General features: G+C 42.0%; 1 protein-coding gene across 9 annotated transcripts in view; it reads left to right on the forward strand.

The window, feature by feature from the left end:
- The window catches only part of Usp40 (ubiquitin specific peptidase 40), an 83,765-nt gene that overhangs the window by 56,261 nt on the left and 1,951 nt on the right, over positions 1–25,553 (forward strand). For 4 of the 9 annotated variants that reach the window (XM_055616367.1, XM_055616369.1, XM_055616365.1 and 1 more), the window contains 13 exons: positions 263–351; positions 1,852–1,938; positions 5,156–5,192; positions 7,499–7,563; positions 10,498–10,572; positions 13,287–13,410; positions 16,691–16,785; positions 18,519–18,637; positions 19,306–19,371; positions 20,552–20,762; positions 20,891–20,986; positions 22,204–22,298; positions 23,914–25,073. In XM_055616367.1, coding sequence (XP_055472342.1) covers positions 263–351; positions 1,852–1,938; positions 5,156–5,192; positions 7,499–7,563; positions 10,498–10,572; positions 13,287–13,410; positions 16,691–16,785; positions 18,519–18,637; positions 19,306–19,371; positions 20,552–20,762; positions 20,891–20,986; positions 22,204–22,298; positions 23,914–24,028 — 1,274 coding nt within the window. In that variant the 3' untranslated portion in view covers positions 24,029–25,073. Of the gene's footprint in view, positions 1–262; positions 352–1,851; positions 1,939–5,155; positions 5,193–7,498; positions 7,564–10,497; positions 10,573–13,286; positions 13,411–16,690; positions 16,786–16,808; positions 16,925–18,518; positions 18,638–19,305; positions 19,372–20,551; positions 20,763–20,890; positions 20,987–22,203; positions 22,299–23,913; positions 25,074–25,553 lie in introns of those variants that run through there. The other 5 variants (XR_008721179.1, XM_055616366.1, XR_008721180.1 and 2 more) reach the window with 5 other exon arrangements.

Below are 25,553 nucleotides of genomic sequence, written 5' to 3' on the forward strand. Positions count from 1 at the left end.
TGAAGTTAAACAAACACAACCACGGCACGCGTGCCACTTTAACATGAGGCACAACTTACCTTTTTCTTACAATCTTCTTTGGAGTGTGTGTAAAAACTTAGTAATGATATGGTGGTACAAGGTGGAACTCAGTCCCTTGCCCAGGAGAAGTACAGACTTTCCTTCTGAGCTACCTTGATCCTATTGGTTTTCAAAGAAAATGTCATTTTGCTAAGAGTAGTAGGAATTCACAATATTCACTTGGTTTTCAATCTCCTCCTAGTACCAGACACTAGCACTTTGGAGGAAGCAGAAGTGAAGATGGGGAGTTCATTGGGACTGTGTCTAGGAAAAGCACCCACTTCTTCTCAGGTACAGTAAGGCCCAGCAGAACAGAGTCGGCCATTCCTAAAATGTGTATATTTTGTAACTGATAAATTTAATGCTCCAAGAATGCTGTGTGTTTTTTTTTTCCTGTAAAAAGTTTCTTTAAATTTTCTTAAGTTTTGATATTATTAGACTGTTAACGCATCCTAAAGCATATTTCTGATCTTCCTTTTGTGGTTGCGGAGACTGTGTAAGGTTGAGTGGCCACCATTTGAACCAGTACATGTTATAAACATGAAACATTGACTGGGCTTAAGTGAGTCTTTCAGGGATGTGGTAGCTGTTCCAGGAACCCCGAGATTGTGAACTGTAAAAGGCTCTTTCTAGTTGTTGGCTCAGCCTTAGCACATACTCTTAATCCAAGAGTTTTTCTGTAAACAGGATTAAATAAAGTTAACCCTAAATCAAGAGGCAGAGTAAGAAGCCAGCTGACAGATGAAACAGAGAGGAGGGACGTTGAGAAAAGGGTATTTAAGAGAGTGTGGAGAAGAAGGGCTTTTGGCTTTTTTATTCTGGGATGTGAGCTGAATAGAAAGGTTTTTTTTTTTCCTTATGGGATGTTGGCTGAGTAAGAAGATCAGCTGGGTGCTTTCTTTGCCTCTCTGAACTATTAAGTTTTCACCCCAACATCTGCCTCCTGGGTCTTTATTGTTAAAATTGAACGATTGGAATTTTCTACTTTATAACAACAGAGAGCTATATGCCAGCTTCCCTCACCCTCATTTTTCTCAGGATCCCGTTCTGTATAAAGCACCATGACGTGGACCCTTTGCCAGAATCTGCCTAGATAATGAGCTGTTAATGCCATAGTTTCATTACTACCTGAATCAAGGCAGCCTGGACATTGATCCTGTTTCCTGTGGTTCCTGCAAACATCTTATTACTTCCCCAACCACTGTCCTTCAGTCTGCTTTCCTTGGAATCCTAGAAGTAGTAGGCCCGACAAACTATAATAAGAATTAGAAAGGTAGGGAGAGCTGCTCTAAGGAGCTCAACTGATGAGAGGAGATTTCTGTCTTCTTCCTAAGAGGCCTTGGGGATTGCAGTTATGGACTAAAGTGGCACGAGAAGAACCACAGGTAATGCTTACTTTGTATAGTGACTGCAGATTCCTGTAGAGTGACTGAGTTGTAGGTGGGAGCACTGTTAAAATGGTGGGGACATTTGTTAGGAGTCCAGTGCTCATGACTAGCTTTCAGGAAAGTAAGATTGATATTTAAATGGTAATGTGAAAGTAGTCACTGTTGTCTTGTTTTCACAAAAATTTGTTGCTTGTTTTATCTGCTTGACTGCATCTTTTTTCAGTTCTGGGTTAAACCCAGGGCCTTGAGAATGCTGGGCAAGCACTGTGCTCCCAGCCACTGAGCTTTTTATTAATGCTCTATGGACCTTTGATTCTACTTTTTTTTTTTTTAAATAAATAATAGGCTTTTAGGGTATTTAAGTTCAGGGGAAATTATTTTCATGCTTCTGTCTTGCTCATAGCTGTTCCTGTTTTTTGCTCTGGGGACTGACATATATCCTGGGACAGAGATGGAAGTCATAGTAGAAGAAACACTCTCAGTGAGAGATGTAAGTAATTACTTTGGGTTTGGGGGTCATAGTATCCTGAGGGCTTATATAGTATACTTCCAGAAATTGTTTGTACTCATTAGAAGGCAATTCAAAACACTGGTGAGCCAACCAAGACTTTTAACTAAGATTGTTATTGTTACTTTTTACTTTTGTGATTATCACTAGTAAGATAGAAATTTGAGCTATGCAGACAGAAGGTACACACCCATAATCTAGCGATTTTTAGGTTCTCAAGGTCGTCCTCATCTTTATCTGACTTCAAGGCCAGCCTGAATGACATAAAACCCTGTTTTGAAACAAGAAATGGATTTAAAAGAAAAATATTAAAATCCTTCATTATCTCTTATCCCATTACTATTAACATTTTGATATGTTTCCTGCTTAACACACATACAAAGTCACACAACAGGGTTGGGTGTCTTTGTATGTTTATGTGTATTAAGAAAACAAATGAATAATTGTGTTGGTGTCAATAAGAATTGGGGAAGTTAAACAGCAACAAATCAATTAATCCAATTAAAAAGTGGGGCATGGGAGCTAAACAGAGAATTCTCAATAGAGGAATAGCAAATGGCAGAGAAGCACTTAAATGCTCAACTCATCAGGAAAATGCAAATCAAAACGACCCTGAGATTTCACCTTACACCCATCAGAGTGGCTAAGATCAAAACCTCAAGTGACAACACATGCTGGAGAGGATGTGGAGAAAGGGGAACCCTCCTCCATTGCTGGTGGCAGTGTAAACTTGTATGACCGCTTTGGAAATCAATCTGGTGCTTTCTCAGAAAATGAGGAATAGTGCTACCTCAAAATCCAGCAATACCACTCCTAGGCATATATCCAAAATATGTTCAAGTATACAACAAGGATATTTGCTCAACCATGTTCATAGCAGCTTTATTCGTAATAGCCAGAATCTGGAAACAACCCAGATGTCCCTCAACAGAGGAATGGATGCACAAATTGTGGTACATTTACACAATGGAATACTACTCAGCAATTAAAAACAAGGAAATCATGAAATTTGCAGGCAAATGGTGGGAACCTGAAAAGATCATCCTGAGTGAGTTATCCCAGAAGCAGAAAGACACACATATACTCACTTATAAGTAGATATTAGAAATATAATGTAGGATAAACATACTAAAATCTATACACCTAAAGAAACTAATCAAGAAGAAGGACCTTGGGTAAGATGCTCAGTCCTCATTCAGAAAGGCAAATGGGATGGACATCAAAGAGGGAGAAAACAGAGAACAGGATAGGAGCCTACCACAAAGGGCTTCTGAAAGACTCTATCCAGCAGGTTACCAGCAGATGCTGAGACTCATAGCCAAACTTTGGGCAGAGTGCAGGGCACCTTATAAAAGAAGAGGGAGATAGAAAGACCTGGAGGGAACAGGCGTTCCACAAGGAGAGCAACAGAACCAAAAAATCTGGGTTCAGGGGTCTTTTCTGAGGCTGATACTCCAAACAAGGACCATTCATGGAACTAACCTAGAACCCCTGCACAGATGTAGCCCATGGCAGCTCAGTGTTCAAGTGGTTTCCCTAGTAAGGGGAACAGGAGCTGTCTCTTGACATGAACTCAGTGGCTGGCTCTTTGATCACCTCCCCTTGAGAGGGGAGCAGCCTTACCAGTCCACAGAGTAAGACAATGCAGCCAGTCCTGATGAGACCTGATAGGCTAGGGTCAGAGGGAAGGGGAGGAGGACCTCCCCTAACAGTGGACTGGGGGAGGGGCATGGGAAGAAAAGAGGGAGGAAAAGTGGGATTGGGAGGGGGCGAGGAATGAGGCTACAGCTGGGATACAAAATGAATAAATTATAATTAATTTAAAAATTAAATAAGTAAAATCTTAAAAAGGAAAAAAAGAGAGAGAAAGAATTGAGATTTTCAGTAAGCCTGCACTCCTGTATACGAATTAGAGGGGTCTCAATGAACTATATCTATTTTCTCTTAAAACATTTGTTTGTTTGTTTGTTTGTTTTCCTTGCTTCTCCCCTGTCGTAGTTTATAATACCTGAGCAACTTGTTAGCAGCAAGCAGCCCTAGGGCCCAGCGCTGCAGATAAAACCAGAGACATTTAATTCACTGACTTCTTAAAAGGGGATAGCTGCTAGACTTAGCTACTTGGCTCTAGAAGGAGGAGCCAGGGAATCCTGGAGTAAGTGCTGGTTCTCTGTCTAAGTCAGAAAAATGTGTGTGATAAGCTGCAGCATATTGTCACAAAAGACAGTGAAGCTATCTGTAGAGACTGAGGTCCACTTGTCAACATGGAACCATTGAACTTTAGGGAGAATAACTGAAATCCTGTGTAAGGAAAAAAATTCAAAAATCAGAAAGGGGTTTGAAGAAAGAAGGCTGACTCAAGAACATTACAAGTTTTAGGCAGCCTGAGCTACATAGTAAGGGCCACATAAATGGAGTCCACAAATATTTCGTCATCCACATGCTCACATAATGCAAACCCTACCATACAATTCTAGTTACCTGGCCTGTAGTAGATGCTGGGGACCAAACAACTCCAACATCTGCTCTGCTTTCCTTCTCAAACTAGCCCTGAGTCACTGGTAGACAATGAGACGCTGATGTTCACTTCTCTCTACTCTTAGTTTGTATCCCTCCAACTTTGTTCTTTTGGATGAGTTTGATTTAGGAATATTTTCCCTCAGGAAAGTGGGTATTGTTAATTATGCTTTTGTTTTCTTTAATCTTTGGCAAGTGTTGTCTGATGTTTTACATTGTACTGTGAGATCAGGGCTTCCACAGTCTTTTCCTGTGAGTTTGTTTCCTGGGTGGTAATTCAGGCTGGCTTCTCTTTGTAGGATTCCTAAGTGGTCATGTATCCAAAACTGGGTCATGTTTGTCCATTTAAGAAGTCAGTGAATTAAATGTTTCTGGTTTTATCTACAGTGCTGGGTATTTAACCCTTACAAGCATATGCCACCCACCAGGCCTAGTATTGTGAGCAGAACTTTAAATTAAGTCCTGATTGTAAGTGGCAGAAACTGTTTTCCCATCTGGATTGACCCACTTAGCTCTTAGAGGAGAGCTAGTTTGTGAATCATCGAAATTCTGTGTGTTTTTATCTGAGAACAGTAAAATAGAGTCAGACTTAAATTAGTTCTGGGTTCAAGATGCAGGTTTCTCCTCCTACTATATAGATGAGAAGCAGAAAACTAACATTGAGCATAATTTTTTTTTTTTACAGTGTTTAAAGATAATGCTGGAAAAGTCAGGTCAGCAAGGTAAGTCTGATAATATAATCTTACTTCTTTTAAAACCATTATCTGAAAGTTTGATGAATTCTCAAGGTTTATTCTTTCTGTGAGAGTTGTGGAAAAACATTTTGCAGAGTGTGAGGAAAAAAATATAGCTTAAATTTTGTACGTACAAATTCTCCTGGTCCTTATTTGCATACTAAAAGTAGTGGGGGATTAGTGCTAAATAAAGGTAACTAACGTTGGGTCAGATCTAGCTAAGTTGTATTGAAAAGAAAGCCAAGGGTTCTAGCACCTGGGACTGTTAAATCTTTTACTGGTTTCCAAAAATCACAGTAATTGAAAATTTAATTATACCTATACATTTCTATATTTTGTAGATTAGAAAATATAATACAAATGAAGAAAATAATAAGTTGAAGGTAATTGAAAGTGCTTCCCACACTGAACTGCATCAGTAAGCTTGGCCAGGTGCCGTAGTGCCCTGCTCGAATGCTCTGCTGTCAGGGTTTCTTTACAGGCAGAACCCTGGCTCTGTCACAGGAGGGAAGTTGATACACTCTCCGTGCTAGGCATCCCTGCAGCATATGTACAGGGCTTTGTTTACCCTGTAGCAGCCCTGCAGCCCTGCAGGTGTCTCCACCTAGTCCCAGTTGGTGATGAAGGGCCTTCAAAATTCCAGAAGATATTCCCAGACATCCAGTGCAGAGCGTTTCTCTGCTTTTAGAATGCAGCTTCTTACCATTGTGCAGTGAAGAGATGTGTTAACTTGCAACTCATTATTTATTAAGGGCACTTAGATTATAGGGCCCAATGTGCTGCCCTGTACCTACAGGCCCAGCACTTGGAGGCAGAGACAGGAAAATCAAAAGTTGTAGGTCCCCAGGCCTAAAGACACACTCCTTTAGCCTCAGCACGATACCAACTTGTCTTAGAATTTCTGTTGCTGCAAAGAAAAACGATGACCAAAAAGCAGGTTGGTGACAAAATTGTTTATTTGGCTTACGCTTCCATGTAGCCATTCATCACCAAAGGAAGTCGGGACAGGAACCCAAACAGGGCAGGAACCTCAAGGCAGAAAGTGTTGCAGAAACCATTAAGGGATGCTGCTTTTTGGCTTGTTCAACCTAGTTTCTTATAGAACCTAGGACTTCCAGCCTAGGGATGGCACCAGCGAAGCAAAGGCAGACAGATCTCTGTAAGTTCCAAGCCAGCCTGGTCTATATAATGAGTTCCAGGACAGGTAGAGTTGTGTAGAGAGACCGTGTCTCAAAAAACAAACAAAATTTCTAGGCCAGACTGGCAACATAGCAAAGCCCTATCTCAAAACAACAAGCTAAACAAGAGCTGATAGTATATCTCAGTGGTAGAATGCTTCCCTAGTGTGTGGAAAGCCCTTGATTTGATCTACTTCTTACTACCCCACCCACCTCTAAAAAAAGGAAAGGAAGAAGAAAGTTAGTTGACAAATCTTAATGTGTTTAAACTAGAACTAACAGCCAACCAGGTTCTTAGAAAGAAGGGTACTGTGGAGAGTCAAAGTTGGGGCTTTCTTTACTTAAAGATAAATATAAGAAGTCAGTATTCCTTTGTCTGTTAGGTATATTTATCAACATTGCTATTCTTTTAATAACCAAGTTTTTAAACATGCCCCATTAAACATTTTCCCCACAGGGGGAAAAAAAAAACATTTTTTTTAAAAAAGCTTGTAACCAGTCTACTGAAAAACAGAACTCTAGTCAAAATTTATTTAACATTTGTAAATACTCACACCCATTTCATTAACTTGTTTTGTTTTGTTTTAGATTAACTGCTAAGTAGACAGGGATAGTTTCTTTCTACACCCTAGAAAATTCAGCAAACTAAAATTCAACTTCCTAAGGCTTTCAGAAGAAATTCTATACTTAGGAGAGAGAGAGAGAGAGAGTGTGTGTGTGTGTGTGTCTGTGTCTGTGTGTGACCTAGTATACATGTTACTAAGGTACAAAGTAAACACTGTAGCCCAGCAGCAAGTACATTTGTTCTCAGCTATGCTGTGTAGGTGGACCCAGGAGTTTGTACATGGCAGGTAAGTGTTGCTCCTGGGCTACATCCTCAGTAAGTATGTGGTTTTGAGTCACAAGTTCTTGTTGGGAGAAAAGCAAGCTAAACAAGTTGAAGGAACAACTTAATATTTTTCATATTGTGGAAGACATAATTTTCACACAAAAAAATGATTATCTGCTACTGGATGGAGCCTCATATGATACTTGTTGTCTATAGAAGGTTGTTCCTGGCAAACTCTTAAAGTGTCTTCTCTAACGTTCTTCATCTTGGTGCTAATTCCCTCCTAGGAGAGATGTGGCATTTACGGAAAATGGATTGGTGCTATGAAGCTGGCGAGCCTTTATGTGAAGAAGTAAGATCCTTTTTCTACATTTTTTTAAATAATTTATTTTATGTGCATCAGTGTGAAGCTGTCAGATCCCTGGGAACTGAAGTTACAGACAGTTGTAAGCTGCCATATCGGTGCTGCCAATTGAACCCTGGTCCTTTGGAGGAGCAGACAGTGCTCTTAACCACTGAGCCATCTCTCTAGCTCCCTCTACATTTCTTAAATACTTTGTAATTATATTGTGTGACTGATGGGGAGGGGGCAGAGTCCAAAGGACGATTTCATGCAGTCAGTTCTCTTATTACACCTTTATGTGGGTTCCAAGTTCACCTGGCATGGGTGGCAAGTTCCCTTACCCACTGAGCCATCTTGCTATCCCATATTTTTCTACATTTTGCTTTTAAAAATGGTTTTAAGCTTACTTCATATTTTCATACACACTTAAAAATGGTTAAGCTTATTTCATATTTTCATACACAATTCCATCTTCCTGTTATAGAAAGCAATTCTAAAGAAAGCTTTTATTCTTTCTTAGAGTGCAAAATAAAGTCTGTTAATGTGTCCACTTACATTCACTTTTTGCAGCTGTTTTTGTCCTAAATGGCAAGTGTGGCCTAGGTAGGAACATTTCTGACATCAGCGGTAAGGCCCTCTGAAAAGCAGGCATGCTTGAGTACCTCATCAGCAAACAGAGAATTTTAGAGAGCAGATGGCATGAGGATGCTGGAATCCCTTGAAAGACACTCAAACTCCAAGCCCCAAATACTTTAATCTCAGAATTTTTCTGTAAGTAAATGTCCCTACCAACCAGTCACATAGTCCAGCAGCAGGAAAGGTTTTGTCGACGTAATTGGAATCCAGTAAGTCTGTTAGTTGGTCATAAATCGCATCAGACCTCCTCATCCACACTCATTCTTAGCAGGTGCCCAAATGAAGCTCTGACATCCTAGAGAGCTGTGGCCAGAACTCTCCCCCTGCCTGCCTTCCTGTTGTCTTGTGGTCAGCATAGTCCCACTGTGTGCCTTCCTGCTGTCTGTCTAGGAATCAGCAGTGGTTTGCAGTAGAATATTTTTAAACAGGCACAATAGGACTTTCACTTGGACACTCTTTACCAGTCAGTCATGCCCACTGAGCCCCTTCTTGAGTCTTAGTGGAGTTGGACGACAGAGTAGGAAGCAGGCCTCAGAGAACCCTGAGATCTTAAAATTAGGTAGCCTCTTCCTTTCTATTGTTGTTTTTCCAGAGACAGCGTATTAATACATGTCCAGGCTGGCCTCAAACATCCTTCCTCTGTCTCTGCCTCCCAAGTGCTAGTATTACAGGCATCCACCACCTTGCCTCCGTATTTTCTTCATTATCAGTCCCCAAATCAGTATCAAACAGTTCATCTCAAAGCAGATTCATCGCCTTCAGAGCCGTAGTCCCTTTCAGGCTTTGCAGTCTCGTTTTCATGCTAGTCTTTTATGTTTTTCTCTCTTTCTAAGATTTAGTTCTGGCCTTTCTACTCTCTCCTTGCCCCTTTCCACCGCCAGACTGCCACTTGAAGCTTTGGTTTCAAAGGAACTTTTATTCACCTGTTTCAATTGTCTTGGAGGTTTACTGCCTTTGTCTGCTAACCTAGGCCTAGTCCTGGAAGCTTCTAGCCTAGGCCTAGAATGTTTTCAGCCTCTGAGAATTAATGCTTAATGAGCTTCTTACTTTCTTCTTACTGAGCTCTGGGCTGGCTGATTCAAATTAGCTGTTCTGGCTCAGACTCCTCTCCCAGCCAACTTATTCAATCTGGCTTTTCTTTCAGCCTCTGAATTGCTTTGCTTGGCCTCAGACTAACTCTAGAAATCTTTTATAATCTTCTGACTCGTCATTCTCTGGCTCATTCTGTCTTCACCTGTGCCCATCTTGCTTTCTCATTAAACCTCTCTGTAAAATTCTTTTGGAAAAACAGTCTCTCTCTCTCTCTCTCTCTCTCTCTCTGTCTCTTCCCTCTCTCCCCCTTATCCCCCTCTCCCCCTCTCTCCATCTCTGCCTCATTACCCCTTAAGTACCTTTCCTTTCCTCTCTCTTCTCCTGAGAGTTGGGAGAATCCTATTCTGTCAAGTCTTTCTCTGATTCCTTACTGTTTCTGCCACTCAATTAGACATCACTTTCAAACATGGGTGCTTCCTTATACAAACTGACTTTACACATTGGTTGGGATTAAAGGCTTGTACCACCACACCTAGACCTAAGCTTTTCTTTACCAGAAACTTGCTCTATACCAGGCCGGCCTTGACTCAGATATGCTTGCCTCTGTCTCCTGTATTAAAGGTGTCACCCAAGATCACACAGACGTAGAAGGTCTTTGGTGTGATCTCTTGCCAGAGCAGCCATGTTCTGAATCAAAATTCCTCTTCAGTTTTTTCTTAACTAAATTATTTCAATAGCTTCCCTGGCCCAGCAGACATTTCCTACCGCATATAGCCAAACCATCTTCAATGACTTTGTTTCTGTCCCACACCTCAAGCTAATATCTACTCCTCTACTCTACCTCATTTCCAGCTGCTTGCCACCTGCTGCTGTCCACTCTGACCCTTCCTGTCTCTCAGCTCTTAACTCAAACAGTTTTGATTGTCAACCCTGACTTTGCCTTTGTTCTTTTTTATTTTTTATCAGAAATTCCTTATCTTACTTTCTCTAGTTTTCCAATCCAATCTTTTTTCCCCAGCATCACTTAAATTTCACATTCCACAAACCATTGTCACTCTTTCCTCATATCTTTATGATATTTCTAGTTTGTACTCCCAGCTTGGTACGTAATGCTGTTCTGATTCATAGTGTTAGTTCTGTCTCCTTTGCCTTCAGCATCTGCTTCATTATTTATCTCTTCAGAAGATAATAGAAGCGTAAGACTTTAAAAGATCCAATGTTCTCTTTGTTCCTTTCAGAAGTCATAAGTGACAAAAAGAATTTCTATGTTCCCAGGATGCAACACTGAAAGAGCTCATGATATGTTCTGGGGATACTTTGCTTTTAACTGAAGGAAGACTTCCTCCTCCGGTAAGATACTGTTTCTAAATGGCCATTTTTTAAAGTAATTTACTGTTTTATGATGACTGTGATAATGGGGAATGAGAAAATGTGGGCAGTCATAAAAAATATCTTTGCCAAAATTTTACCATCCAGGCAGATTTCCTTCCTTACTTCTCAATAAAATTAAAATAGCTATATGTAAAACAAAATTAAAACCATTATATATTAAAATATATTTGGTTAAGTTAAAATTATGTGTAAAATCAATTACATGGAAAATGTTATTTCTTTCATTTTATATTTAACTTATTTTTGAGATGGTATCTCACAGTAGACCAGGCAGGCCTTGAACTCAGAGACTTACCAGCTTCTGGCTCCTGAGTACTGGGATTTAAAAGGCATGTCTACCACACCAGGCTTTATATTTAATATTTTAACCTTATCAAAAATCCATAAATTACCATTACATCCAAACTAATAATTTGCTGCTGTTTATTTCCAGTGTAATAAATTCAGCTTATTTTTATTTTTTTGCCTTTTTGCCTGTCTTTTTTAAATTTATTTTTTTTTCTTCACAATTTATTCATTATATATCCCGAATGAAGCCTCCTTCCTCAACTCCCTCAGTCCCTATGTGTATAGGTATTTGCCTATATGTATGTCTGTGTACCATGTGTGTGCCTGGTGCCCACAGAGGCCAGAAGAGAATGCCAGATACCCTGAAACTAGAGTTAGAATTGTGAGCTGCTATGTGGGTGCTAGCACTGGTCCCTAAAAGAGCACTGAGCCATACAATTAGTACTTAAATTCTCTAAGATAGGATTATTAAATCAAAAGGTATGCGTGGTTTTCTAAAAGACTTTTTTTGCTCTGTATTGCCAGTTTGTTTTCTTAACACATTCCTAATGACAGTCCTATTGTATGTGTGTGTGTCTGTGTGATGCACATATGGGGAATGAGGGAATGTTTGTATGTTTGTTGACACTTGTTGGAGGTGTGTGTGTGTGGGTGCACGCGCACATGTTGAAGCCAGCAATTAACATTAGTTATTATCATTTTCACCTTATATAGTCTCTCACTGAACTTGAAGCTGGCTGAGTCAGCTAGTTTAGCCAGGCAACTTGTCAGGAGCAGGACAACTGCTTGTCTTTTTGCATGGCTGCTGGGATCCAAACTCTAGTCTCACTTGCCTCAAACACTTTAACTGGAGCCTTCAGCTCAGCCTGTTGTGATGTTTGTTTGTTTGTTTAACACATCACTGCTTTTTTTTAAAGTATATATTTCTACAGGGGGATACAAAGTGAATAAAGTGTAATTCATAAATTTTTTTTAAAAGTATATATTATGTATAGTATTCTGCTTGCATGTACACTTGCATGCCAGAAGAGGGCACCAGATCTCATTATAAATGATTGTGAGCCGCCATGTGGTTGCTGGGAATTGAACTCGGGACCTCTAGAAGAGCAGCCAGTGCTCTTAACCTCTGAGCCAGCTCTCCAGCCCCACACATCACTGTTTTTAAGGCCAGCATTTATTTTTTTTAATGCAAAATGAGAAAAATATAAGACAAAAATTTTTTGAAATCCCAATATTCAGATAAATGACATTCACATATTAGAAAATTAAGACAGCATAGAAAGCTATTTGTCAAATGATAAAGCTCTAAAATGAAGAGGAGTAATATTCATGTCTTTCCCTTCATTTTTCTTGTGTATCCTTCTAAGAAAAATGTTCTATAACTAAGCATAATAGTTCAGTGAGGTTGAGACAGGAGCATAGTGAGACCCTGTCTCAAAAGACAAAGAAAAAAGAAAGTAGGGGGATCAAAATGTGCACATTTATAAGCTGCAAGTTAGTGAGGATACGCATCCTTATGCTCTCTACTGAAGGGTCACAGCTCTTGTTTTAAAGTCATGTTTTGTGTTTGGATTCACTTACCATGTCTTGAGGAACACGTATCAGATCTGCTCTTTTGTTTTTCATAATTTCATAGAGTCCTATTGGACTTTGCACAGTGATCTTTAAAGTTAATGTCCAAATAGGTAATATATATAATATAAAACTTCCAGGAAAAGGAATTCCTTTCCCCAGCCCTCACCACCCCTGTCGTTTCCAAGAGGCTTTTTCTGTAGCCTCCTGAGCTTTACATTTGGTGTGCGCACACTCAAATACGTCTCAAAAGTATATAGTATACATGTACATGCAGGTGCATTCTTTTCATTTGCACAAATGACTATATACTATATACCATACTTTGTGCATAGCCCAGGCAAACTTTTGAGTTCATAGCAGTTCTTCTGCCTCAGCTTTTCCCAAGTGCTGGGACCACAGGCATGAACCACCATGCCTAACCATTACCTAGTTTTTCATTTATATTTTATGTCTTAAGTATGTGCTGTATCAGTACATATGAAGGTATCTCATTCTGTTAGTAACTACATAGTAGTCCACCGTATGGAGGTACTTGTGTTGTGTGCTGGGGATAGAAGTGAGAACCTTGCATGTGGTAGTCTCTCACTCTACCACTCAGCTATGTCCCCAAACCTTTAATTTAGTTAGCCAGTCTCTTCTCAAAGAATGCTGGAGAAATGTACGTATGAGGGCTGAAGCAGTGGCATGTACTGCTTTACAAAGGACCCAAGTTTGGTTCCCAGCACCAACAGCAGGCAGCTCACAGCTGCCTGTATGTAACTCTAGAAGTGAAAAGTAAAGACTTAATCTTAAAATGCTCTGTTCTTCAGGGTTTCTTGAAGGTGCCCATCTGGTGGTACCAGCCTGCAAGGCTGTCAGGACACTGTGAGAGTCAGGACTATTCCACCTGTGCCTCTTCTCAAAGTAGCAGCTGGGGAGCTGCTCCCACACAAGGTAAGGACAGTGCTCTGGGAGTCAGCTGCAGTACTCATGCCAAAAATGCCTGATTTGAGGGACTAGAGCAGTGCCTGAGCACTTAAGAGAATTTGTTAGTCCTTCAAAGGACCTGAATTCAGTTCCCAGCACACACATTGTAGCTCACAACCATCTGTAACTCCTGTTCCAGAATATCTGACACCCTCTTCTTGCCTCCTTGAGGACTGCATTTATATGGTATACAAACTACTTGCAGGTGTGTGTGTGTGTGTGTGTGTGTGTGTGTGTGCATATGCATATATACATATGCTAAGTTGAAAATCAAAACCTAGTTACTGTTTTAAAGAAAGAAAAATCCCAATCTTTTGATTTTTACCAATAAAGACCCAGCAGCCAGGTATTGGGGTGAAAACCTAGCAGCTCAGAGAGGCAGATAAAGCACCCAGTTTATCTTTCTGCTCAGCAGATGTCCCAGAAGGAAAAAGCCTTTTTACTCAGCTCACAGCCCAGAAGGAAAAGCCAAAAGCTCTTTTCTTCCTCTCCATGCTGTCTTAAATGTGCTCCTCAATGTCCCTCCTTTCTGCTTAATCCCTGTCAACTGGTTACTTGCTCTGCCTCTTGACCTAGGGTTAACGTTAACTCTATCAAATGCTGTTTACAGAAAGCATTTGGATTAAAGGTGTGTGCTAGGGCTGAGCCGTACCACAGCCACCTGTTAGCAATAAACAGGAAGCTCTGGGTTAAAGGTGTGTGCTAGTGCTAACCTGCACAACTAGAAACAGGTTTTGCAGTACACAGTGTTCAGGTTCACAATGGGATCAAGTCTCCTGGAACACCTAGTCGTCCTTTTTAACAGGTCATTCCATACTAATATCCATTATTAAGCAGTGCTTTGTAGGCTCTGTGAAGCGCTGTGATCTTAGCAGTTGTACTAGTTTGCTTTCTGTTGTGATAAAACACCATGACCAAAAAGAATTTAGGGAGGAAGGGCAAATAAGACACGTATTTAGACGGTTATCCATCATTGAGGAAAGTCAGGATAGGAACTGTAGCAGGAACTTGGAGATAGAAACTGAAGCAGAGACCATGGAGGAAATCTGCTTACTAGCTTGCTTCTCAGGCTCACATCCAGCTTCTTAGAGAACCATCTGCCTAGGGGTGGCACTGCCCACTGTGGGCTAGGCCATCCCACATCAATCAAGAAAATGTCCCACAGGCTTACCTACAGGCAGTCTAATGGAGACATTTTTCTCAGTTGAGTTTCCCTCTTCCCAGATGATCCTCGTTTATGTCAGAGTGACCAGAAAATGAACTAGCATGGAGATATGGAGTATTACTAATACCTAGAACTTTTTCAAAGACCTTTTATGTAGCAGCTCTCAAGGACATCAGGGCAACAGTTACTGTCAGGAGCCCACATAATTGTGACTTCACCATTCCCATGACCACAAGGGAGGAGCCAGAGCTGGAGTCTAGATACATACTGCATAGTTCTGGCTTTCTGAGTCTCTCAAGCCCCCAAGAGCTGCTTTCCGGGTGACATCCAGCTGTCTTGTTTGAAATACAGGAGCATAAACTTGCTCTCACATGCAGAGTGCAGCTTTTGCAGCATGTGGGCACAGGGCCCCAGCAGGGAGGGAGCTGCTTTTGCAAAGTTCCACTTAACCATAGCAAGTGTGCTTCTTCTCTAGAAATGTGTATAAAGGGGCAGCGTTATGTTCTAGCAGCTCCACCTCATTAGGTGTATGAGTGCTCTGTTTTCATGCACACCAGAAGAGGTAGTCAGACTCTATTACAGATGGTTGGGAGCCACCATATGGTTGCTGGGAATTGAACTCAGGACCTCTGGAATATTAGCCAGTGCTCTTAACCTCTATGGTGTGGTTGCTACATATTTTACTTAACCTTTAGCTTTTTGGTGCCTTGAAGTATTACATTCTAAGTGTCAGCTGCGGCATTTGCAGAGAATCATTCTGATTCAATTTTTATTATTATTAATTCATTGTCAGTAGTTCTAAAGATATCTAGATGATAGAAATCATGATTGTACATAGAGAGGGGACAGATTTAAAATCATGTTTAACCTGTTTCTCCTTGAAAGTAAACAGAGAGTTCACCTTGGGTAGTGCTCCTGTGTCACAGTGGGAAGATTTTCTGAAAGTGTCTTTTGGGGTCATAAGAGCCACTGGTAAACTGGAAGTGGTGGACTGCATTTGTACTCCCCACTCTCAGGGGACTGAAGCAGGAAGATTAAGCTCCAGGCCAGCCAAGGGCTACATAGTAAGACCCTCTCTCTAAAAGCAACAACAACAAAAAGCCACTCAGGGAAAACCTTCTTCATTTAATTATGTAGAATCAACCTATAATTTCTTACTATACTTTAGCAGGGTATTCCATAGTAATCAAAGTAATATAATGAAACTAAATGAGTGTGCATTTCCTGAGTTTAAATTTCAGTTAGTATGTTGATATTGTTTTCTGTGAGAGGACGTTTGACATGCTCCCTCCCCACTCCCATTTTTAAACTGTTGTGTGTGGGTGTGTATGCCTGGGGAATATGTAGAGTGGAGTTGGTTTCCTCTTTCTACCTTTACATGGACTTGGCAGTGTGAACTTGGGTCACCAGTCTTTCACAGAAAAGCACCTTTCTCTGCTGTGCTACTTCACCAGCTACCAAGTTTACCTTTTAAGACAGGATCTTGCTTTCTAGCCCTGACTGGCCTAGAGTGTAGATCAGAATGGCCCCGATACTAGTAATCTTTCTGTGCCTGCCTCCAAGTACTAGATTACAGGCATCTAATCTAGTACCACCCACGGGGTGTCTTTTGGTTTGTATTTTATTTTTAAGCATACATAGATCCTCTTGTAAAGATTTGCTTTATTCCATGAATATGTACTGAGTCTTTACCGTATAGAGTCCACCATAGTAGACACTGGGAGACAAACACCATGACCACCTGCCTCCTCTTAAAAAGCCTATCTAAAATATGCACAAACACAGGAAATACACAGAAAAATTAAATATTCGTATTAAGTGTTCTGAGAGAGAACACAGTACCCTGCCAACAGTCTTCTGTGAGGCAGGAGAAGTGGGGAGTGCAGCTGCAGAGGGCTGGCATCAGTGTGAGCCATCACACTCCCTGGCTGCTGAGTGAGCAATGGTGAAATCATGAGCAAATACAAAGGACTCAGAGGTTCAGAGAGCAATTTAGTGAGCCTGTTTACAGTCTGGAAGAGTACTTCAGAAACAGTAATGTAAGGTTAGTCTTCCCAAACATGCATCTCTGTCCTTTTGAAGGTGTTCCTGGCCCTGAGCCTACAGAAGTTTCTCTCCTCTACTTGGGAGATGTGGAGATCTCAGAAGAGGCCACATTGGTGGAACTGAAGTCACAGGTCAGGTCCCTTCCTACAGCATAATTTGGTGTTGATATAGCATCTTCCAGGGAGATATTAATTAATATATTCTTCTATTTCCTCTTCCCCCAATTACAGTCTGTCCTGATATGGCATGTGTTATATGCCATGGTCAGGGGTAAGTACCAGCAGGCAGCCCACATTCAACATAGACATTTCTGGTATCTGTTGGTGCTGTTGCCCTGGTGGTTTCCACTCACCCAGTTCCCACAGGCATGCTGTGCTTGTGTTTGGATCTGTCCTCAGAGGCTTGTGGCTTATTTTCATTTTGACTTTTTAGGAAAACATAGCTTCTTGAACCATCTGTAAAGCATTCCCTTTATTGCTTCATTTATATTGTTTGTACATTGTGATCCACTTGTTAAATGTCATTAGTTCCAAGCTGTGTTGTATGGGTTTCCCTTGGTCAGCTGAGAGTTATCTGTATTAGGATGCTAACTGGACATTCTCTTGTCTTGTGTGTCACATTCTCATCATGCAAGTGGGAAGGCTGGATAATATGCAGCACACATTGATGAAATGGTATCTTCTTGTACCGTTAGACTGTGGTGAACACTGCCCTGTTTCTAAAGGGACAGACACAGCCTAGTATGACCTGTAGTGCCCCCCCCCCCCAATGAATGAAATAACCCTACTTGAGAAAGACACTGGCTCCTTTTCCATGAAAACAAATGAGAAGATCTTTTTATTCCTTATACTCAGTTGAAAGATAAAACAAGACCATTTTTAGGTGAAAAAATGATGCACAGTGGCTACTTTTCATGCTTCATCCTCAGTATAAAATGTGCTTGAAGTTATCTGCCCCTATAGAATTAGAGCAAGCAGTTTGGGCCTCCTTGTTGGTGCCAAAGTCTTTTAAATATGTCAAAACCAAAAGTCCTGTCACTGGAGAGCAGATTTACTTGGAGATGTGTTCATGTAGATGAAAGCTGAAGGTGACCCCTTGCTTTAGTCACACAGGCTCTGCATGTATGAGTTGTACCAATGTAGAATTCATTCTTAAGTGGCTTTGTAAAAACATGATTAAGAAATTTTTCAGTTCAAGTGTAGTGGCACATGCCTTTAATCCCAGCATTTGGGAAGCAGAAGCAGGTGGCTCTATGTGAATTCAAGGCCAGCCTGGTCTACATAGTGAGTTCCAGGACAGCAGGACTACACAGAGAAACCCTGTCTCAAAACAACAAACAACAACAAAAAAAGTTTTTCAGCCAGGAGTGCTGATATACACCTATAAATACAGTACCTAAGAGGTTGGGCAGGAGGATTACCCAAACTGGGCTGCAGAGCAGGAACCTCAAATTTTAGAAACAATAAAATAAAGAGGCCTTGTTTTTTTGTTTTTTGTTTTTTTTAAACTTGTATTTAGAAATACAAGCTTGTTTTTTTTTTTCCTACTCTTTTTCAGCAGAAAAGAATATGAAAATTACCAGAACATGCTTTATTTAAGACAGATATTTCTGTAATGTTTTGGCTTTTTGAGAAAGGATCTGATGTATCCCAGGCCAGCCTGCGATACAAACATGTAGCTAATCCTCCTGCCTCCACCTCCCAAGTGTTGTGGTTGTGGGCATGACCTACCACAACCAGCTCTTCTGTGGTTTCTAATAGATTTATTGACACAGAGGTGCTCGTTCCTCAGTCAGGTAGTGCTTCATTCAGGTGCTTTTGAGTGCTTTTAAAATCAGTGGCAAAATGTCTGTTTCTTTTTCTAGGCCATGGCTTTGCCTTTTGTTTCAAAGCTCGCTGTCCGGTCCACAGCCCTGCTTAGAGTCTGGACAGTGGAGAGCAAGCGCCCCAGCAGGCTCTTGCGCCCTGACTGGCAGCAGCTCAAGTAAGTGTTTCAGTGGATTCCTAGCCTGCTGCCATGGTAGGGGCTAAAGAGCAAGAAAGCCCTGTGTGAAGCTGTCCCATGAGTCAGATTACCCCAGAAAACCCAACCCTTGTCAATTGGATAAGCTCCTTGTCCCAAGTTAACTCTGTGACAGTGTCAGCCTCCATACTAAGATCAGACCTAGCATTGTACAGAGACCACGTGATCATAACTTAAAAGACTACAGAGTGATGTGGGAGTTAGAGAGAGCTCTCTGATATTCAGGACACAGGTGTGATCAGCTACTCCACCTCCAGAACTCATGACATATTTGGGGCATTTGATTTACTTTCAATTTCCTGTAGCAAAAACAGTCCTAACATGTTCTTTTTTGTCTGTCTGATTATCAACCAAAAAGCAACCCAACCAACCATGGCCAGAGAGCTGTTTTATTGGCATCTAGCCATCTTCACAGAGCTGGGCCTCCAAGTACAGTGAGGAATGACCCGATATCCATGTATCTGTAGTAATTACAGCAGTGCTATAGAGGCTTTCCTATTCTGAAAGCCTGAAGTGTTTGACTGTAGCATTCAGAAAGCACCCCTTTTCTTAAGGAAAATGGTTAGAATTGGGGGCTGAGCTTGGAAAAAAACTAGTGACTTATTCAGTCGCTCTGCTTCAATTCCCAGGGAGTACAGGCTGGGCCAGAGAGCAGAGCTCTGCCTGGAGCTCCTTCAGAAGGAAGAGAACTTGGGGTAAGGAGCCCTGCTGCACACTTCCCACAGGAGGCAGTTTTCCTGGAAGTGTAGGCACTGATCAGTGCTGTTTCCACTGCTTCTGAATAGTCCCTAAAACTCTGGGTCTGACTGAAGCAGGAGTTGCACCATAAGTTCACGACCAGACTGGGGCTATCTATAAGAACCTGCCTCAAACACTCAGTTGTATGGTAGAGATCTGTGTGGCTTTCCTATAAATCACTCTGGTGCAACGGCAGTGAATGTTAGTTTTTTCATCATACTCAAGTTAACTGAGCCCATGACAACCTGAAAGATCAGTGATCCATACACAATGCCCTCCCCAGGGCACGTGATTTATAGTGGCACCCGTCATTCTGCCCCTCTACTACCTTCTTCCCAATGTCCACTGATGCACTGTGTGCAGATTGATGTGTTGCAGGTGTCTGTCACCCGGTGACAGTGCTATCTATGAGAGCAAACATGAGTATCAGCAAGTGCTTGCCTTCCTTCTCCCCACTGCAGTGGGGTTGCTCTGTCAGCCTATTCTGAAAAGTGTTCTAGCCAGGCCTGACTCTCCCTCAACCCCAATATCTTTCTAAGAGCACATTTGTAGACAGGGATATCAGGGACCAACTTGTGTGGACACTTTGGAGCTCTTAAATGTTTCTATCTCCTTGAAAGTTAGGTCATCATGGTTTCTGGTCCCATATACAGAGCTCTTGAGTATCAATTTTGCCCTCAAAGCGACGTTAGAAATTTATCATTTCGATGCTTCCTGAATTGGCAAATGAAAATGGGTCATCTTGTTCATGACTTTTCTAGTGCTTTGATTGCTAGTAAGACTGTTCCTTTCTCCAACATACTAATCTGTATTGGTGAGCATTGGTGAGTGTTATGTATATTTTGTATGTTTTTCTAGTTTAACAATCTGATTGGCTTAAACAACCCTTTTAGAGTGACTGAACTCTGCATAATATTTGTTGTAAATAGTATCTTTCACAGTAGCAGTAGCCTTGAGCCGCACAACTATGTCTTCCATGTACCCCTTCCACGCTGCTGTAGAACCTACCGCAGGGTCCCCACCTCCATCTGAGCAGCATTTGGGAACTAGAGAAGGGTCAGGGAGCCTTGCCCATCACACTGTGCACTGTTCATCTTTTCTGTGCTTTTGCCTGGTGCCCACTTTGCTCTTCTGTAGCCCCCAGGATGTGCTGCTGAGGACACGGCTACGCATCCCTGGCGAGAGGGCCTACACCCTGGCAATGGACCTGGTATGGGACACCACCAGAGGATGGACTGCTAGCTCCTTGAGGCAGAGAGTGGCTGACTTCTATTCTCTTCCTGTGGAGAAAGTTGAAATTGCCAAGTATTTTCCTGAAAAGTTTGAGTGGCTTCCAATATCTAGCTGGGTGAGTTGGGCTTTCTCAAGAGAAAGCAGAGCTGATTGACTTGACTTTAAAATGACACTTTTCCACAGTGGCAGAGCGTCCAGTGAAAATTTCAAGTTGACTTTCATTGATACTTAATTTTCCAATAGAATCAACAAGTTGCCAAAAGGAAAAAGAAGAAAAACCAAGATACTTTGCAAGGGGGACCATATTACTTGAAAGATGGAGACACTATTGGCATTAAGGTAGGTTAAAAGTGAATTTATCATTTTGAAACACAAGGATCAAGTATTTCATAGAGAAGCTTACCAGATAATCTCATTTTACACAGATTCTTTTAGAGAATGAATGGGAAAGAGGGAAAGACAAATAATTCATTGTGTGAGGACAGTAGATCCTTGAGACCAGCCTTGTCAAGGATGATTTAAAAATGGACTTAGGTCAACTTGCTTATGAACATTGTCCTAATTTCTTCTCTCATCACTCTTGAGAAAACACGCTGAACAAAGCAACTTAAGGGAGAAGGGTTTATTGTAGCTCACCATTCTAAGTTATAGCCCATCATAAGTCACAATGACAGGAGTTGAGAAACCTTGTCACATCACAGCCACAGTCCGAAAGCAGGGATGATTCATGCTTGTGCAGGATCCCATGTCCAGAGTTCAGTACCACTCAGAGTAAGCAGGTCTTCCACCTCTGTCAAGGCAATCAAGATCATTCCCTACAGGCATTCCTCTCTCCCAAGTGATTCTAGTCTCTGTCAAGTTGACAGGTAATACAAACCATCACACCCAATAAACAAAAATTAACTGTAAATAAAATACTAGCAAACAGTCAGGCATGATGACATATACCTGTAATCTCAGCACTTAGGAGCTAGAGGCAGGAGCATTGTAAATTTCAGGTCAGCCTAGTGTTTAACAGCAGTGTTATTTTTACTCGTGTGTGTGTGTGTATGTCTATGAACAACTGCATGCACAGAGGCCAGGGGAGGACGTTGGGTATCCTGCTCTATCATGTTGCACTTCATTCTCTCACTGACCCTGGAACTAGGCTGGTGATCAGCACACCCTGGTGGTCCTCCTGTCTTCACCCCATAGTACAGAGGTTGCAAGCATGAGCACATACCTGAATTTGTCCAATTTCTGGAGATTTGAATTGAAATTCTAATACTTGAGCATCAAGTACTCTTACCTGCTGAGCCATCCTCCCAGCCATACAAAGGAAAAACAGACTGTGCAGAATTGTCTCTCTGATCTATGCATATTATGTCTATGCCCTCCTCGAACACACACATATGCATGCAAATAAATACAAATACTGACTGAAAAAGAAATCTAGAATTTTTTCAAGAATCAGTTAAGTCTGAGTATCTTCTTTTCCCAGTTTGGATAGTTTATTCATGCCTGTTCTAAATGTAGGCCAGACTGAAAACCTTGGTCTTTATTGTTTTGAAATGTAGAATCTCCTGTTTGATGATGATGATGATTTCAGCACAATCAGAGATGACATCGGGAAAGAAAACCAGAAGCAGCTCGCTCTGGGAAAAAAGAAAAGGTAAGTCTGAGGCTTGGCCGTGTCCCACTCAAGGCCACCAGGGATGAAGATGGCACTCTTACTACCCTTTCAGACATCTCAGCTGATCGTCTGCAGAGCCCTAGTTGTCACCCAACAGTGTTTCAGGTCAGGCTCTGTCATCTTCATCCATGGGCAGAGCTGGAACATTGTGAAGTGGTATTGCTGCCACCACGTCCTACGTTCTGCCAAGCACCTCACCGTTTGTATGCTATTGGAACGGTTGTGTCCTCACCAGACTACACTGCTTCTCACTTTCTCCCATCTTAGTTGTTGATACTTACAATGCTATAGGCTTACAGATTCAAAAGCTACCAAAGGGGCTTATTGTGAACTCACCTTCATAAGGGACCAGTATCACTGTCACCTGCACACCCTCTCAGAGAACATGCTTACCCTTCTTCACTGACAGACCGTCACTAACAGCGGGAGCGTGGCACTCTGCTGCCATATGTGAGGGGACCTCGGGTGGCTGGTAACACAGATAGTGGTTTATCTGTAAACCACTGTACATCTGTACGGAATGTCTCTGAGTACAACAGCTGAGTCAAAAAATATGGCTACTGGTGTACATGTACCTGCCAGTAGAAAAGCCAACAAGCTAATAAAAATACATAGGTAAAAACTGTGAGCACACAGTTCACAGAAAAGAAGTGTAGACAGCGTGTCAGAATACAGAAAATGCTCAGCTAAGTTCATTCATCAACAAAATTTCAGTTCATACCACTACTGAAATGCCACCCTGGTGAGAAGACAGTGCCTGGGTCAGTGGCATACTGGCAAGTATAGAGCTGGAACGCCACTTTGGAGGTGCTTCCAGAACACATATCTGTCACAGAGTAGCACCCTCAGGAACTCATTTTTAGCAGACTCAGAAAGTGCACAGTGGCCTGAGCTCAGCCTTAGCGGAAGTCATCTGCAGAGGGCATTGTGCAGTATCAATGCCAGACCCAGCAGCCACAGTACCATGATTGTGTTTGGAAGTCACAGTGATCAGACTAGGCTGCTAAGTCATGAGAGTGGTGACTGGTTCCCAAGGAACAGGCACTGAGGGAGCAAAAAGGAGCCATCTGAACTGTCATATAGGCGTGTGGGTATGATTTGGGTACATTGTGAATATTAACTTTCAGTTTAAAATGTGGAGAAAACGTTACTCTGCTGTGAAATGATTGTGCACAGCAGTCTGTAACAATATATAGCCAGGATGTGTGGAAACCCTTCTCACAGGGATTGCATGAGAGTGAACTGGGGTCCTCAAATGGGCACTTTCAAAATACCTGTTCAACTCACAAACCCTATTCTACCTTTAGCCCTAGTATCTGGAAATCATTTGGGAGACAGTCTAAGCACAGGGATTGGGGATGACTCTTGCTGTTTTTGCAGAGGACCTAGCTTCAGTTCCCAGCACCCACACAGTGGTTCACAACCATTTATACATATATTGTTCCGGGGAATCCATTGCCCTCTTCTGACCTCCATGGGTACCAGGGATGCAGGCAAAGCGCTCACATACATAAAAATAAATCTTAAACCAAAAAACTAAATAAGCCCCTCACCCATGACTGTTGTGTCAGTGACACCCTCTTGTCTCCCACAGCCGGGAAGCCCTACGTGTACAGAGCAGCAGTGATGTGTTCTCCAATGCAGGGATGTCCACTCAGCCCCGGGGGCCAGAAGCTTCTCTGTCCATCCGTGTCGCGAGCTTCAGATAGCCCCTGTAGCAGTATGTACTGTGTTCCACAAAGAACTGTTCTGCCAGTTCTGTGACAGCCACCTTGTGGGTTTATGGTGAACAAGCTGGTTGCCTCCTTAGCCATTGATTTCAAGTCCTCAGCTTTGTGACAAGCAAAGAAATTACACTTCTAAGGCCAAACAAGTGCACCTGACCACCAGCTCTGTGACATAGCAGTCTCAGAGCGGGCCCATACTGTGCCAAGCAGAATAGACTTTCCATGCCTGGCCCAGTGGCCTCTTTCCAGTATACTCCTGGACAGTGACGAGTTGCTCAAAGAGGACAAACCTGACAGGTAAGACACACACTCAGTCATCTAGTTCTGGCACCTCACTGAAGCCTCAAGGAAAGGTGTGTCCTGACTCCCTTCCCAGTCCAGCCCTCACTATTGCATGTGCCTCCTCTTGGGCCAAGTTCAAAGTAGGACTTACAACAGCTATGCAGAAAGGCCCGTGAATAGTAACCATGGCTCAGGCTCACCTGCCGTTGGTGTGTTGTCTACCTGCAGCCTGGCAAGAGGCAGGGCCATCACAGAAGCCTGACACAACTCTCAGTTGTTCTAGACAAACTGGGAACTTTTCCTTCTCAGTCAACACAGGTAACTAGCTGATTTAAGAGAGTCTGTATTTATGCACTATAACTAATACACTATCAAAACAGCACCCACTACTGAACTGGTAGGTTTGGGACCCTAGGAGTTGTCAGGGCCTCAGTTTCTCATCAGCTCTTACATGTCTTCATGTAACCAAACTGAAGTGACAGGAGACAAGGAAAAAGTAACTCTGGCTTGGGCTTCAGCTAGCCCCTGCAGGCTAAATGGTTTTCATTGTGGCTACACCACAATGGCTCTTCCTTTGTCTTCCCCAAGACCATTTGCCTGTGTCAGTGTCCTGTTAGGTGCCCTCTCTGTTGAAGCACTTGTATGGTAAGATGTTGGACTAGTGACCTTTAGGCCATGTCCTTGTAGCTACAAACCAAGGGGTTCTGGAAGACCCAAACAGTAAACATTACTTGACTACCACTGGGTCCTGGCTACTGTTTTTTATACTGTCACTGACACAGTTCCTTAGTTTGTCCTTTCACCCCAGCTTCCAGCAGTACAGTACTGAGGTACTAGTTCAAACACTCTTCTTTGAGGAAGCCACTGGCTCCGCCACCCCCTTAAGTACCTGGAGAAGCCAAAAGACATGCCTTAAGTGGTGGCTGCAGCCCAAGCCTGTTGACAGGGCTCTGTATTTGTTTGGCTTTTGTTTTTAATTGGGGGATAAATAGGCTAAATGGGGGAGGAGGGAGCTAAGATTTTATTTAAAAAAAAAAAAAAAAATTTTTAAAGTTGCAGTACTCAGTTCTGCAACTGGCTGCTTTGTGTTCTGCTTGAAGGGAACTTGCGTAGCCTTTTCTCAAAGTATACTTTAGACACTCAACAAACATGGCTTGTATTAGAAACAGTGCTTTGGAAATAAGTATATTTTGACTTAAAATAAACATAGACTCCTGGGAAAGTA

Source organism: Psammomys obesus, unplaced genomic scaffold, assembly GCF_907164565.1.
Source record: "Psammomys obesus unplaced genomic scaffold, mPsaObe1.curated_primary_1811, whole genome shotgun sequence".
In the NCBI taxonomy this organism is placed as follows: Eukaryota; Metazoa; Chordata; class Mammalia; order Rodentia; family Muridae; genus Psammomys; species Psammomys obesus.